Source organism: Schistocerca serialis, chromosome 2 (genome assembly GCF_023864345.2).
Source record: "Schistocerca serialis cubense isolate TAMUIC-IGC-003099 chromosome 2, iqSchSeri2.2, whole genome shotgun sequence".
NCBI classification, from domain to species: Eukaryota; Metazoa; Arthropoda; class Insecta; order Orthoptera; family Acrididae; genus Schistocerca; species Schistocerca serialis.
In genome coordinates this window covers 349863878-349881839 of record NC_064639.1, presented here as the reverse complement: position 1 = coordinate 349881839, position 17962 = coordinate 349863878, and the positions used below count along the sequence as shown (strand labels likewise).

Genomic DNA, 17962 nt, shown 5'->3' with positions numbered 1-17962 from the left:
GAATAATGCTGATTACTTTCTTAACAGAAGGAAAGATTACCCAACTCATCTCACATTTAGAAACCATATTTGAATTTTTGTTGTAAGAAATTATCATGTTATGTCTCATGTAAGAATGAGAAATTTCTAGAAGCAGATATCAGAATTTGACAGTGACAGGATGTGGTTCACTGTTCCATGATTTTGCTCCTTCTGTTGACTGGGAAACCATGATTGTGATGATTTGGTTTGTTTGCTGCAAGACCAATATTCACACGGACACTGTGGCAATGTCTGGAGCACCACAAATTAGAGAATGGAAATCTACCCCAGAACTGATTCAAAGAGTTAGATCCAGTCTGAAAGTGAATGAATGGTGACTTGCAGAAAAGGAATCATAGCTCTTCAGATCAGGAAATCCTCTCCAGTGACATCAGTGTATGGAACGAAGGTCCTGGGGCAGACTGCTGCAACAGCATCCCACTCGCATGGTGAATTAATTGCTATGGTATAGACTATTGTGCAAAAAAATATGCTACATACAATATGTTATTTATGTGTTTATATACTTACTGTTGTGAATAGCTTTTATCAGACATGAAAAGAATTGAAAGCAAAGAAAAGTCACCCTCTTAGTACACTGCATCAATGCAGAAAAAATTTCACACTCTTTCTTTTTCCTTCTGATGTGAAAAGACAGCTTGGAAGAGTGATATCAGCCCATTCAAGACTTTACCAGGAGAGATGATGCTCTGCAAAGCAGAAGCTCTTGGCTCCCCTACCATTTCTGACTCAGCATGGCGTGGACTGTAGTTGACTCAAGAGTCACTGCGCTCTAGGTTCTGTCACTGGTTCAGCTCCGGCAGTAGCTCACTGCTCCGTACTCTGCATACAGTGAATCATAGGGTGGTTCAGGAGTCACCTTGTCCTCTGTGTTCATAACTCGCTCACTGATTCAGCTTACAGTGCTCTTGGCTTGTTCATTGCTTCAGCTCACAGTTCAGCTCAAATCTTCGACTCACCACTCTCCATCCAAGTTCAGCTAGCAATGGATATTGTTCATACGATAACAATAACAGTATGTATATTACATTATTAAATTTCACACATGTGTTACTGCATTTGCATATAATACAATACAACATGAGCTTATTTTAAGTTTATGCTATTTAAAAAGTGCATCTTGATAGAACGTATTTTAATTTTTCCACGTTATGTATTTTTCAAAGCTGCAAGATATAAGTGACCCATGTTGTCTTCACACAGAGGAGTTTAAAATGATATATGGTACCATTTACCAAACTGGAAAAGCCATTTCTACCATCAATAGCTTCCTGTTCTTCTGGCTCATTATCAAACCAGAAGACACATCTTAAGTTCAGTTGTTCAACAATAGCTCTGGAATGGTGTGGATCAGGAAGCCCACCAAGATCCCAAAGGAGGAAGCTGCTTTTTTAAAAGTACTAATTTACTTCATTAAAGTTATATTCATATAATTAAGATACTTTGAATTATTAAGTATTTTAAAATTTGTGATTTGTAAAACTCAATAGAATTAAATTCTGATACTAGGTTAAGAAAAACAGAATTCCCTGAGATTTTATGAAGTTCCTGAAATTCCCTGATCCCTAAGATATCCCTGATTTTTCCAAGTCAAATGTAATTCCCTGAAATTTCTACATTTTCCAGAAGAATTGCCACCATGTATAGTGGTTTAGTACAGTATACAGACTAAATTTTATGATGTTTTTGTCTCATGTTAATGTATATCTTAACTTATTTGACTTCCCTGAAGAATGGGATCTACAGAACATAATGGGTGAATGAATGAATAAAAACTTTGTCACTGACAAATTGCTTCAAACCCAATAGCAAATGTCAGGAAGTTGAGCTATATGCCACAGACATCTGGAGTTTGGTACCTCACAAAAAGCCACTATTCTTGACAACACAGAAACTGGACAGTAGCTGACTGGAGGCATGTAGTGTGGCCTGAATACACACAATTATGCCTGTTTTCAGATGACATAAGACATCGAGTGCACCAACAGCTCAATGAAGTGCTGAAAATGCACTATGTGGAATCTGTAGTTCAGCCAAAGATGGCTCTGTGATGTTTTTGGTGTGGTTTTTGTACCATGACTCTGAGAACAAGAGGCACTCATATTGTTACCCAATGGCACACTATACCATCAAGCCACATGCTGTGGCAGTAGGACTTCAATGTATGCAATCTGGCAACATTGGTTCTCCATGGAGCCTCCAAAAACACAGATACATCAATTGCCATGCTGTGCCCAGAATTGTGACTCACATGAAAATATGATTTTCTGCTACTCCTGTACCTGGTGTTTCCACTGAGGCATGCCACTGTCTGCACACCTTTCTGTGCTGCTGGATCAGAGGCAACCATGACAATGGGCACAGTGACAGTAGTCTGTGCCCTCTGCTGCTCCAGATGCTGCCACAGTGTCTGTGTGGATACTTGTCTTGCAGCAAACAAACCAAATCCTCAAGTGAAAGTATGGACATGGCTGTATAATCCTGCATAAACAAGTAAACAATATGTCTGTCCCCTTGGGCACTAAATGTGTGTGGCATTGAGATCCAGTTTGGTGATGAATATGGGCATCTTGAACCTAACGCTTCCATATTTACATGACAATCATTGGATCTTAATCTACACAAGCAGCAAAATCATGGAACAATGCACCATATCCTGCCACTGTTACATTCTGGCATCTGCTGCTAGACACTTCCCATTCTTACATTAGACATAACATGACAGTTTCAAAAACAACAAACATTCGAATGTAATTTCCAAATGAGAGATCAGTTGTGTGATCCTTCCTTCCATTCAAAAAGCAGTGTCATTCATACTTGCTTCTACAGCTACATGACTACTACACAATTCACACTCAAGTGCCTGAGGGTTCATCAAATCACCTTCACAATGATTCTTTACTGCTATGTTGTTGAACAATGCACAAGAAAAATAGCAAACTTAAATCTTTAAGCTGTGATTTCTGTTATTTTATTATAATGATCATGTAGGTGGATATCAACAAAAAAAATCAGAATTCACAGGAGAAAGTTGGTGGTTGTTTAAGTTGTCTAAAGTTCTAGTCCCCATTAAAAATGCCTTTATTTTAATGAATGCTTCCCCACATCACTCACCATACCTGTGACACTCCCTCCCCTATTTTGTTATAATACAAAACGAGTAATCTTTTTTGAATTTTTTGATGCCCTCCATCAGTCCTATCCAGTAAGGATGCCGTACCATGCTACAATTCTCCAGAAGAGACAGACTTTTTAGTAGACCTGTTGCATCTTCTAAGTGTTCTGTAAGCTAAACACAGCCTTTGGTTCAGCTTCTGCACAACATTATCTAGGTATGAGATGATTCCAATTTATTTGTTATTCTAATCCCTAGGTATTTAGTGAATTGAAAGCTTTGAAATGCAATATATTCCTTTTAGAATTCATATAAATGATGTCACACTTTTCATTATTTTTATAGAGTCATTTGCCACTTTTCACACTGTGGCAGTTCCACCTGCTTTATTTATCTCTTCATTTGTTGTCCTCAGAGTCAACGTACTGTGTTGCTACGCTGGCTGAAAAATGGGGTTGGTAATTTGGACACTGACTACTGTAAATAATGTAGCTGACAGATGCACAGTTGCATTGCACTGTCTTACTTTCACTTTTCACAACCCCCTCCCCCCCCCCCCCCTCCCTCATATACACATTTATATGGCCAGTGCACTATTGTTTAACTTTCCATAAGCCTCAGCAATAGTTTGCAGGTGAACATCCATATACTGCTGCAATAGTTTCCTGTTGAACATCTACGAGCAGTAAAACCTAACCACAAAGTTCATAGTTCTCGAAGAATAATCAGGTAAGTATGGAAACATACAATGTCATTGTTTTTACACATGACCTATTGGTGTAACACTTATTTCATGGTTAAGTCGATGCATTGTTGTCGTTCTAACCAACACAGGTTCCTCGTCTGAAATTCGGCCGTCGACTGTTTCATGACCAAAGATCAGGCCCTTATATATCCTCACAATAATAGGTGCTGAAACTACACATTGTTTGAAGTTAAATTTACAGAAATTACGATTAAAACTTAACTCATTATATTAACTGAATACATCAAAAAATTGCGTCTTTTTAACATCTTCTTCTACTGCAAGAGTTAGGCCAAATTATTTGTTTAAATCATGAAATTAACAAATATAGTTACCCAAACAATACTTTTGATGAAACTGTTAATTTCTTTGGAATTAATGAAGGTCTGGCTTTGCTAACATGTTTTCTAATAGGGCAAATAAATACTTTAAGAATACTATTATTTGTTCTTCCAAATGTTTATAACTAGTACAGAATTTATATTTGTTTATATGTCAAGAATAGAATTTAAATTATGAAACAATTACTGATTTCACCCTATAACAAAAGATACTAAGTAGGAATAGTCAAAATAAATCAGAAAATCAATTACATACGTAAAACTAAGCACAAAATTACATCTGGTGTTATATTCTTTAAAACTAAGGGCCAACCTTCCTCTTTTTTGAAAATGCAGATTATATTGATGTATGTTAATGGTTAATTATTAGACATAAAAAAGTGAATTTAAGGAGGCAGATGGCAAAACAAGAGGGGAATTAAAATTATCCCAGCTTGTTTCATCACAACATGACACAGATATCTTGTCTAAATGATTTTGCAATTGATTTTGGGATCGTGATAACTTTACAAGATGGTAACTGAGAGCCTCATTTGCAAACAATCTAGAACTGCTCATATTGTCTTCTAAATCATTATTAAAGATTATAAACAATAGGGAACCTACAACACTCCCTTGCAAAATCCTTTTTTATATGCATGGTATGTGTCAATGGATTATTTTCTTCAACATAATTCATAATGTTGGAACACAGAATTTATTCCAAAATTCTACTGCAACTTAGTGTCTGTGATATTTGTCTGGAATTCAGTGGATTACACCTATTTCCCTTCTCGAGTATTGTTGTGAACTGCACAAGATTCGAGTCTTTATGTACAGATATTTCATCAAGTGAGTGGTTGTACATAGTTGGTATGTATGGAGCTATTATATCAGCAAACTCTGTTAGGAACCTAGTTGATATACAATCTGGACAAGAAGGCTTGACTTTACTAAATGATTTAAGCTGCCTTGTTACATAACAATATCTACTTCTAAGTTACTCATGTTGGCAGCTACACTGGTGTCCAACATTAAAGCAGCAAACAGAATTGTGCAAGGTTTTTCCAACTTAATGGATTTGCACACACATTCTGACAACTGGTTAATGTGCTCAGTATCAGGTGTGATCACCTCTGGTAGCATGGTAGCAATACAAGCCTGACAATGATGGAGCATGCTGTGAATTATGTCACTGGTCTCATGTTGAGGAAATAATGCCCATTCTTTCTGGAGAGCTGCTTGCAGTCTTGGACAGTGGTTGGTGGATGCTGACATAATGCAAGCCATCTCTCTAGTGCATCCCAGACATGCTCTATGGAATTCAAATCAGGAGAATGAGCAGGCAATTTCATGTTTCCAAGAAAACATCAACCATCCATGCTCAATGAGGTCAAGCATTATAATCCATCAATACAAAGTTTGGGACAACAGCATCTCACAACAACCACAAATGAGATCCCAAGATCTCATCACGATACCTAACAGCAGTTAAATCTTGACAATTCACTCTTACAATTTCATGAAGGGGGTTTGAGTGATCAACATAATCCCTGCCCACACCATTAAGGATGCTCCTCAATACTGATCTCTTTCTATAACATTTGGGTCCCAAAATCATGTTCCATATTCCCTCCAGGAGCGAATCCATCGAGAATCACTCTCAAGACTAAATCGGGACTCATCTGTGAAAACAACATTGGCCCACTCTTCAGGCATCCAGATGGCATGCTGATGACTCCACTCTAGATGTTCCCTTCTGTGAAGATGCATCAGAAGCAGACACACAGTAGGTCTCCAGCAATAAAGGCCACTCTGCAGAAGGCTTCCGCCCACCCTTTGCCTCGATACAACATGTCCAATGGATGCTTTGAGCTCACATGCCAGTTGTTGTGCAATACTAAGGTGGTACTGTCATACCGTTACAGCCAAATAGCAGTCCTCTCTTCTGAAGTCACATATGATTGGCCCTGCCCTTGTCTTCGGAATACAGTTTCAGTCTCTATAAACTGTCGCTGCATATAAGAAACAAAAGAATTATTTATGTTTAAGCTATCAGGCCACAACAGTTTGTGACTGTCCTGCTTCCTTTCTGCCTACAACCCTCTGCCACAGAGAGTCTGGTAGGCATCTTTTCTGTGCCATATTGCACCATCTATGACTGTATACATAGCAATTGTGGATATGGGGCTACCTGGCAAACTCTACCTCATTTCATAGGTGCCCTGACATCATCATTGGCATGGTTGTCTATAATCCAGGATGCCATCTTCCATGTAGAACACAATCGTATGGACATCTGGTTGACAGTTTGTATGATTATATTGTGAATTAAACACAGGATGGGGAAATAACAGATAGTTGCTTTAATTTTGGACATCAGTGTATTCTAGTTCAAATTTACAATATTTACTTCATGTTCTTTGTTGAAGGATTTTGGAAAACTGTGTTTGATAACTGCACTATAGTGGTACTGTTATTTGTACCATTACCATTGTTATCATGCAGTAAAGGAAATGATTGTGTCTTGCCACTGGTGTACTTTAGATACAACCAGAATCTCTTTGAATTTTCTTTCTGATTTCAACTCAGAGATGCACTGTGGAAATAATTAAAAGCATCACACTGAAGTCCTTGCTAAATTTTGATCTTCTGTAAAATATTGCTCATCTTGGGGATTTTACAAGCTTTTAAATTTGGCATGCTTTTCTTGTTGCTTCTGAATAATTGTTGTGACCTGCTTTGTATACCCCGGAGGATCAGTTACACCTCTTATTAATTTATTTGGTATAAATCTCTCAACTGCTGTTGATAACATTTCTTTGAATTTAGACCAAATCTGGTATACTCTTACATAGTTAGTAAGGAGTGGAAGGATCTGAGACTTTCTCTTAGGAATGCATTACACAAATTTTTATCTGCATTTTAAACAGATATATTTTGCATTTACTTGTGGTGGATCTATATGTTGTTGTATTCAGTCCCCCTACAAAGATCTTGTGGCCATAATCCCTGTATCCATCATGATGCTCTCAATTTGTTCATTATTATTTTTTGCTAAGAGGTCAAGCATGTTTTCACACCTATTTACATTTCAGGTGGACTCCTGAACTAATTGTACAAAATAAGTTTTGGAGAAAACATTTAGTACAATGTTTTATGCCTGCTGCCAACTTTAAAAATGTATTTTCACCAACATATTGAGAGCAGACTGAATCACAATCAACTATGATTGTTTGAGTGGCATACCAGTTTGAAATGAGACTGAAATTTCTTTTGAATCTCTCAGCAACTGTATCATTTGAGATGAGGGGGTCAGTAAATGAGACCAGTGATTATTTTTTTCCATTGTCAAGTATAACCTCTACACATATAACTCACAGAAAGTATTGCAGTTTCACTACAGGATAAGCTACTTCTAACAGCAGCAAATATGCAACCATCAACAGTGTTTAATCCATCCTTACTAAACATCATTAGGTTTTTTGTAAAAAAAATCAGCTGAGTTTATCTCCAGCTTTAGCCAGCTTTCAGTTCAAAGTCACGCACATCATTAGTAGCAACATGAGCTACCACCTGCAATTGACTGTACACTGCTCTTCATGGCATCCAGAAACACCCATCCCACATTTGGGTTGACTCACCAGGCATGCACAAGCAATGCACACTGGACTTCTTCCCTTCTTTGGTAGTTATATTCCTAAAGGGACTGTTACACACCTAACATTGTAGCCCCCAACTACCAGTAATCCCAGTCTCTGTGAATACATGGATCTTGCATGTCGAGAGGCTTCCCATGAAACACAACATGCGACTGCATCTGGCTCAGGATCTTTGTGCAGTTTTACCAAAATGCTGATCATTTGCATACCAAGCATGTAGTACACTCCATGTCAATTTGATGTTTGTTGAATGCCATCTTCATGGCATTGCAGCTGTAATGGCCATTTGTTATTATATAAAGGGGGAAATAAGTGTCTCCTGTTACAACTCACAAAGTCAGGAAACTGAATGGTTCTTGGCATATGGTCATTCTTTCATATATTTATTTTGTGTGTTCTGCTGTGAAAATAAATTTCTTCTCTGTCTCATCTGTGAAACAAAAATCCCATGGATCTGAAATCTTGATACTCATTATTCTTTTTCATAGTTGCAGTTAGCTAAACAACCGCCTTTCAGATTTTAGTAAGATAGATACTTCACCCATCAGCCATCATTACAAAAGAGGCTTGGTTATAAAAATGTTACCCACCAGTCAAATGTAATAACACTTAAAGAAAGTACATTTATACACTAATTGACATCCAGGAATTGCTAAAAATAAAATTGATACTCTCATTTTCATAAACATTAATTTCATATTTACATACCTCAATTAGCCTTAGTTCTTGCCGATATGCACGTCTCATCACATTAACCTGATTGTCAATTCGCTCTGCCAGAGTGACAACGTCATCTTTTTGTTTCTTTTGATCTTCATGAAACCGGATATCTGCTTGTTTCAATTCATGACGCAGCTCTTCTATTAGCATGTTTTTTTGCTCAATGAGTTCCCTACACTTTACTGTTAACAAGAAAGAATATTTCAAAAGGGGAAATAGAATTAAGATCACAAGAATAATAACATCAGTGACTGTCTTACCAAAAGACCTTATACTTTCAAGTTCTTTAAAATATAAGTAAATGTATCTATTCATTATACAGAAAAGAATAGTTAAAATGAAACAATAAATAAATAAAGGTAGCAAAGAAGTCTGTTCACAAGCCAGCTGGAAACTAATAGAGGTAGTGTCAAAGTATGAAAGACTCACTAAATTTTATAATGTGGGATTCCTGTTTTCAAGAAATAGGAATATTTTGCGGACAATACAACTACACAAATATATGAAAAAGTATATGGTAAAATCAGGTAATGTCATAGAAGCAGAGGTGTGTGCAGAAATCAAAACATTTAAAAATAAAAAAGCAATTGGTCTGGAGAAAATGTCAGCTGGAGGTCTCAAACATGGAGATCTGGACTTAATTCACCACCTTACTAAACTGTGCAATACCTTTTGGCAAACAAGGCAAGTTCCAGAAGACTGGAGGAGTAGCATCATCATCAAACTACTAAAGAAAGGAAATCTAACCAAATGCTCCAACTGGAGAAGTATGATGCTTCTCTCAGTGACAGGAAAAGTCTTTGCCTTCTGATTGAAAACAGGCTGTGTAGACTGCTCCACGTAACTGCTACTGCATTTGCAAGGAGTATTATAAATCCCTGATACTCTCAGGCCATGAATATTTTCAACAAGTTGCAACATTTCTTTCATTTTCCTGGGTGGCTGGAAAATTAGTCTGATTCCTTGCCTATTTAGAAGACTATCTATATCACTAGTGTTGCATTGCAGAATGGAAGCCACTTTATGTGTTGGTCTTCCTGGCTTGGTGAACAATACTACATCTGTGTTTTGTTGACAGAATATACTCATTCCTTCTGAATAGCTTTGTTAGATGGTTCATCTCAAAGCTGAGGTGCTCTAAAATAGGCCTGGCTCTGAGTATTATGGTGTTCAACACAGTTCTTTTCTGAGCTGGATGATGAAAGCTACACTTGCTGAGGTATAGGTCTCTGATACACAAAATGGCCAAGTCGTCCATCTTCTTGGGACTTTATCCAAATTTGAAGTGGCAAGTTAACCGAAAACATTTTATCTAATTATGGAAATGTTGGTTAACCCATGTCAGCTGATGGGCAGCAACACTTGTGGTCAAGCACAATAATTTACCCTACCGTAACATTGATATTTCAGTCAGATTCTTTCATCTTTTCAGCACTTTGTTACCTTGATGAAATCACACTTCTTCTTGTTTATTAATAATATCCAAATTTTGAGGAAAAGAAAGAAACATGACTGTCTGTAAAAAAAAAAAAAATAAATAAATAAATAAAATAAAAAAAACCTCTTTGAACTTTTCCAGTACATTGGTTGCAATAGGAATGAAATGTGGATCCTTTTTCTTGCCAAATAACTTAGTAAGAACCTCTCTGAATAACACCTAGGTCTCCCTCTCATTCAGTCATTTTTAATTCAAAGTTGGAATTGAACATAAATTTTCAGTGAAAGGTCCAACAACCCAGGCTTGAGGTCTGGCATTCAATATATTAAAATCTTGCCAACCATCACATCCAGCAGAACTGGGAAATGCTGAGAGAAGGTGTTTTAAACATAATATCAGTGCACATTTTGTAAAACCAAAAAGCATGAAAGGGCATGGTGGGTGCTGGGAGTCAAACACATACATAAATAGCAGTGTGAGACCAACAATACTTCACAGTCTATGTAAACTGATGTTGGAGAGGGGAAGAAAGGAAAGGGATGGGGTCTCTGCTGTCAACTGCATTGGGACATTACGTGGAAACAGAGGCAACCAGTATTCAAACATGGGATCCCCTGCTTTCTAGGCAGGTGCATTAATCACTGGACCATCTGTGACTCAGCATTGTTGCAACTGTGCGAACTATTTTGGCATGCCTAATGGTTGATCCACACTCACATCGAGTGCCACCTAGTAGCATTCCCTATCCAGTAACTCCAAGTTCACTACTCTAAGATTCCCACAAGAGGTCGAACATATTTGTGCATACGCACTGAAGAAGGTGAATCCATTGCCCAGATAGGTGTATCAAGTATATGGAAGCATGGTGTTCTTCTGGACATGTCCAAAAGAACAGACACTACACAGAATCTGCAGCTATGATACGTTATACATAAATTGAAGATGGAGAGGGGCAGAAAGCAAAGTTAAGGAAAGGGATCACTTATTGCTGCTGATTCTGCATAATTTTCTAATGCAGCTGGCAGCAGTGATCTCCTCCCTTTCCATTCCTTTCTTCTCCTCTCCATCTTCAATTTGCATATAATGTATCACAGGTGCAGATTCTGTGTGGCTTCTATTCTTTTGGACATGTCTGAAAGAGCAGACACCTTGCATTCACATACTTCACAGTCTGGTTGGAGACTAGGCAGCAAGTGCATATGACAGTACAGTCAGTCGTTAAAATATTCTACATAAATTGCAAATAATATTTTGGCTGAACATCCAGACACACACCAGTAACAGAAAAAACAACACGTTGAGTAAAATGGATAAATATGAAGTTCCCTTGTTTTTATACACATGCTAGAATCATTTAATTTAGGCAAAAAGTTTGCAGGTCAGTGAATAATATGAATCTGCAAGTATGCTAATGTTATCTGAATTATTCCTGGTTACCTTTGGGCAGTGCATGAAGTTTTCAATAACACCCATGGATGTATATTACTGTAGAACTCCTACAAAAATTTATGCTCATTTGTGAGGAGTGACACTGGGAGAGCTCATATGAAACAGGGACCAAAGCAAACAATGGCAAAATGGAAGCGTAAGTGTTAAAACTCTGAATTCAAATGTTCCTTCACAAAGGAACATCAAGTTATGTTGCCACCATTCAGCTGACATAAGCTTGCAAAGGTGCATGACACAATAAACAATTGTAAAGGTGTTGTAAAACAGCTGAAATTACTAAAACTCTGTTCAGCCAATGGGTTCAACAGAATCCTTGTTAGGTTATATTACAGAATTTGCAACTGAATTACTTCCACCCGTGCCCATATTCTACTAAAGATTCCTAGAGCCAAGAACTTGTGATAATTATTGTTTAGCTACCGTCACAAGCAATAGAGTCCAAAGTTTTGAAAAATACAGCTTAAAAAATTATGTTTCAATTAGGTACATTTTGCAAGTGATAAAGGACGCCTAGGAAGCTAAGAAGGCCAAAACTGTTAAAAATTAAAATGTAAATGTAGCAAATATTCAGCAATGGGAGAGCTAATAGCATGTGTTTATATTCTTTTAAGTGTCATTTATGAACACTGGAAGCTTAGAAACATCCCAATGATTGGAGAAGGGCACTTGACACACGCCTCTATACAAAAGGCAGCAGAAATGATCCATGACACTGTTATCCTTGTGTTACTCTTCTCTATTTAATTCTAAGATATATTGATTGTCAAAACACTATGACCTGGGACAAAATAATCATCTCTAAGGAAATCAGCTCAGACCTGGAAAACAATGATCACACTAAACCCTTCTCATGTTCCTCATAAACAATGTCTTTAGTGCCAGGTAATCTGGAATGTCGTAGTAGTTTTGAAAAGCTTTTGATTAGTAACACACTGAAAACTTCTGAATAAATATTATATCTGATCAGGGTTGCAATTGTACTGACAATTTTTGCAATTGTACTGACAATTTCTTGACAGCACATTACCTTCAACAAAAAGTCACTTGCATGTACAGAAATACTATTGGTGTCCTCTAAGGCTGTGTAAATGGATCATTATTACTCCTGTTACACATTAAGAACAAAATGCAGCTATTTGTTCAGTGAACACTAAATGGAAAAATGATGTACACTTGGATTACACCTCCTTAAGCATTATACAGAAAGGTGCGCACTATTCAGCAAGTTCATTTTCAATATGCTTCCCAGAGAATTGACAAAATTGAGTGATAAATCCCAATATTGAAATCCAAGTTGAAAGGTTTCCTTGTGCACACTTCTCCTATTCTGTACAGAAGTCCCTTGTAGTAGTTGGGAATATCTCTCTGTAATGTATTATTTATTTGTATATTCTCTATTTTTCATGTCTTATTAATTCTCATTCTATGACCAAGTACTTTGGTGAGCATAGTCCCATGGAACTGGTAAATAAAAAAAAAAATTATTTAGTGGACAATATTAGTTAACAGTCTCCTATTTTTTTATAATAATGTAGTGATATGTGTAGAAACTTATTCTGACAAAAATTGTAGAAATATCTTGTTATATCTTGCCAAAATATTAGCCTGGTACAAATACTGGTAATTTGCTCTAAATGTAGTCAGATGTAAGTTTGTGGAACTTACTAAAACAAAAAATTTGTAAGTAACTTTTAACAACATCATTAATTAGTTTTAATAAGAGTGATAATGTTATACAAATACTTGAGAGTAACAATGTCAAAAGACAAGAGGAATGAACACATCTGTTTGCTTGCAGTAAATCAAATGTAAGACACTGATTTATTGGTAGGACACTATGAAACTGCACTTTGTCTGGACAAGGCAGCTTACTTCATCAGTTAATGAAACAGGATGAATCTTCAATGTTATGACATCTTGCACAGTAAAAACTATCATCTGCCACACATTTTATTGTGATCTGTAGAGTACAGATGTAGGTATAGTCTATGAAAGCTATGTATCAGTTATAATGTATGTCTTGATTTGTTGAACTGAGGACTCTTCTTCATCACTATACCTAAAACACGTGATATTCAAGTTATTGGGGATGATTAGATCTATCATAAATGTGTTGTTAAACAAATGTGTAATTAATTACAATAAAATCTCTTTATTATTTTCAGAAAAAATTCTTTACTAATTCCTAGTTATTTATGAATTCCATAGATCATTTGAACAATTCCTTTATCAAAATGATGTGGAACTTGCCCATTTACAGGATTTGTATGCATACATTACTAGCATTAACATTAATGAGCACATTATTTTTTTAGCCCTACTAAACAAAACAAACATGAAAAGAGAGAGAGAGAGAGAGAGAGGGAAAGTCTACCAGTTTTTAACTAAAAATTCATCAACGGAATAGAAGAAGTTGTCCAGGAGAAACAATTTTAGATTATATTTCACTTTGCTGTCTGTCAGACATTTTATGTTCTTGGACAAATGATCACAAAAATTATTGTTGCTGCATACTGAATTCTTTTCTGAGCCACTGACAGCTGGATTAAGGGGTAATACCTACATGGTATCAATGTGGGAACACCACACATTATTCTCACAGCTCGCTTTTGTGCAATCAATACTTTCCCTCTAAGTTGTGAGTTATCCCATATTATATACTGCTCACTTCTGAGCAATCAGTATTTTCCTTGTAAGTGGTGAACTGCACCTCTCACTGCCATCGAGCCCTATTACTGTTTGGTGACCAACCTTCTACTATTTACACAGTTTCTGTGTAATGTAAAATAGTGCTTTGCTTATGGTGAAGGTGTTTCTTGTGTGGACATCAGCATATAGTAGAAACAAATGACTTTCTATGGCAGTATCAGTTTCCATTATGTGCTATCTCTGATACTGATACAGGTTGTTCTCAAGTTGAAAAAGGCGTGTGACAGTATTACTTTTGTGCAATTGTGCTCTTTTACAGTGAGATGGTTCTCATATGGATATCAGCAAATAGCAGAAACAAGTGACTTTCTTTGGTGGTTTCTATTTCCATCAGGTGTTGTCTCTGTGTAGTTATAGTAGTTCATTTTCTGCCATTATTTTCATATCAAAATTTTCACACAGCGCTAAGACTCTTGTCCAGTTCATATTCATCCTTTGGTGTACCAAATAAGTGCTTCATGTGTTTTGAATATATTTTCCTTGTCACTCTGCACTTTAAAAACCTAACATTTTTATATTCTTCTCTGGTACTTCGTCTAACTATTCTTCCAAATTATTCTTGAAAACATTCTGTTTTCTTGGTGTTGTTCTTGTTAGTCTGTAGTTGTCAATTCTAGTAAAACATGAGTGCTTTATTTCCTCCCTACTCATTGTATATTGTGAGAATTTCTCTATCATCCACCAGAGAAGGCACCCAATGGGAGCTACCAACTCCAAAAATTCTGCACTTAATAATGTGTTATCTTTTCTATACACTGCAAAGGTAATTATGCCCTATACTCTTTGAGGAAATAAAAATTTAAGGCAGTTTAATAACACTTAGAATGCTGGCAATGTCATGAATCACAAACTAAATTTTTAAATTGAGGAAAACAGCAAACATAGCTCAGACACTATCACACAACTAAGCCTTGCAGAACACATTGAGGGGGGATACTAAAATTAATCACAGGTGTTTCTCTGGCACATCTGTCCACTGCTTGCAAGATAATAAATCACAAAATCCTACTGGATAATTATACAGCTATTTCAAAGACTACCATCTTGTTCACGTTATTCAGTCAGTTTCTATGTCAATTCGATACAATAAAGTAAGTGGAGAAGACAATGCAATGGTCTGCCTCAGAGGTGTGTGTTGGTACCAACAGCAATCAATTTGTACACAAATTATCAAACAATTCTCTCATATGATGCATTTCTTCTAAGCAGATCATCTTATTTTTACTGCAAAGGAAAAAAATTAAACTTGTTGGCAAACAGCTAACAGGGACTCGGTCTATCATCTCAATGCATTACAAATCAAATGTGTTGAGACCTAATCCTTTAAAAACTTGTGCATTTCACCTACAATCTAATCTAACAAGACAAAGACTCAGATACATTGTGAAAACCAGAAGATGGTACAAACAGGCATTCCTAAACATCTAGGGGTATCCCTCAACATGTCTTTGAGTTATAAAATTCACTGCATTCAAGCTTCTAAGAAAGTAGCCACAAGGAATTACTTTTTGGGAAGATTTAGTTGCAGTAAGAGGTGAGAAAATCCTATTGTCCACAGAACAACTGGTAAGATCTTATGCTTCTGGAACAGATCTGCAAGTACCAGGAAAGTAAATGTCATCCTGAATGAAACTAGCCATATGAAGGGTCCACCTCCAGATAAACTCTATAGATCAGATGGTTTCTCTGTTCCTTATATTTGACAATAAGCAGCAGAATACATGAAAGTCAAACAGATCTTCAATGAAAAACACATAAAATACCATGCAGAGAGCAATTTGCCATTAGGATTGATATTTAGAAAAAACTTCATGAACCATTTAGACACAGAGCTTCCAGATTGGTACCCACAAAAAAAAACTGAGCCAAGTACCCAACTGGAGTGAGAAATTTTTAGGATACTCAAAAGATTATGAACACATAAATTAAAGTCGTACAGCATTGTTGGCTGGGAGACTCCAAGGGGTAGGTTTAGCCACCTAGCCAGAAGGGGATTTTCTTCCTCTGCATACAATGGCCCCTTTTCCTGCAGATATGTGGAGATGTGTCTCACTCATACTTGTTGAGTGCAGATTAATGTACTGTAACAGCTATGTGTGTAGTGTAGAGTGATGTTTGTATTGTATGATAATGATGATGAAAGTAAGGTGAGGGTGAAACCTCATGCCAGCAGATAGCCCACTCTTCTCAAATAGTACCCATGGCGCTACCAGGCTTAACTTCCCATCTGACAGATGAATCGCCATCAACAGTGTCATCTGTCCTCACCTCAAGCGACTTTGCAGAGGGGTTTGGAATTTAATCCCAGCACAAAGGCTGGTGATCCGGAACTTGATGTCAACACCCATCCTCTACCTGCCAGCCAAATGCTAGCAGTGAAACTTTCATCTAAAATCGAGATTTGAGGCAGCTTACCTCTGAGTTGAGCACCACTGCACAAGCAAGCATTAACAACCTCGGCTACAGAGTCAGGTAATGAACATGTGTTGCACCAATAACAACAAACACGTTAAAGTGGGAGTTAGAAGATGATAGCATCAATTTCTACAACTGTGGCAAGGAGCAGGATACAGCACACACATTGAAGTGTCTTGTCCATTCTTACAAATGCACCCTCAAAGCCTTATGGCTGGGAAACAATACAGCTAGTGATGTCATCCAACAATGAGCTTAAAACTTGGTAAAAGATGACACAGATCAGAAACTATGGCTGAAAATTCACCCAGTTGAATAGATTAGGATGAAGTGATAAATGGAATGTGTAAATGCAGCAGTTTACAGATTACTGATGAAAAAGAGACAGTCACATGGAGAAGTAATCCATAAAATACATGAAGTTCATAATGTCATGTATGCAATTGCTCTCATCTCAATGCAGCAGAGAAAAAACCACTTCAGTTCATTCTTTATAAAACAGTCATAAAATCTCTTACTACTTTCATTGAAGGAAATACAGTCTACTTATTCCATTGCTAGGAGATCAGCATCAGCTCACATCAAGCATCTGAAATAGGCTTTTTCATAAATTAAATAAAAGTAATTGCATAACTGTTTAATAGAAACTTCAGAGTTTCCAAAACAAATTGTAATAAACCTGTTATTAGCACATATCATTATACTCTAAGAATATTTCTCAAAGCTAAAGAAATTTTTTAAAAAGTTGTGTTTCTTTTTTATAACAAAACTTTTCCTGTAAGAAAAAGCATGTTAGTGGACAATTTACACGCATAGTATTCATTTTTTGTTTGATTTAGAATGGGGCATACTACACAGCAAGTTGTTAGTGATCATGCACACATAACGACCACATTGGAGTCAAATACTCATTTCAGGAAAACAGACACCCAAATAATAAAAATAAATGGAAATGTTCAAGAAAATGGAAGGAACACAGAAGGCAAGAGCAAAATTATGAAAATTACTAAACCATTCTCTTCCAGTTATCTTTCTTTTCGCATGTATGTTAACAAGGGTTTCAGCATATGGAATACGTTCTCAGATATTTGAGAGACTCACAGACTTATCAAGTAATAGAACCCAATATGTTGTCCTGCATGGCTAGCATTCACTGGAGACAAGTTACCATCAGGAGTGCCACAGGGAAGTGTAATAGGACTGCGCTTATATACTTAAAGGATCTTACAGATAGTGTGAGCAGCAGTCAGAGATTATTTTATGATGATAATGAAGAACACAAGAAATCTTTGAGTGACTGTATGAGGTACAGAATGATTTGGATACAGTTTCCATTTGCTATGATCC

At 36.7% G+C, this 17962-nt stretch overlaps 1 protein-coding gene across 1 annotated transcript in view; it reads right to left on the bottom strand.

The window, feature by feature from the left end:
- LOC126457155 (dynein regulatory complex protein 1) overlaps positions 1-17962 on the bottom strand; it is a 361903-nt gene that overhangs the window by 244185 nt on the left and 99756 nt on the right. Inside the window, exon 4 of the mRNA XM_050093233.1 lies at positions 8593-8786. Within this exon, the coding sequence (XP_049949190.1) occupies positions 8593-8786 (194 nt within the window). The remainder of the gene's footprint in view (positions 1-8592; positions 8787-17962) is intronic.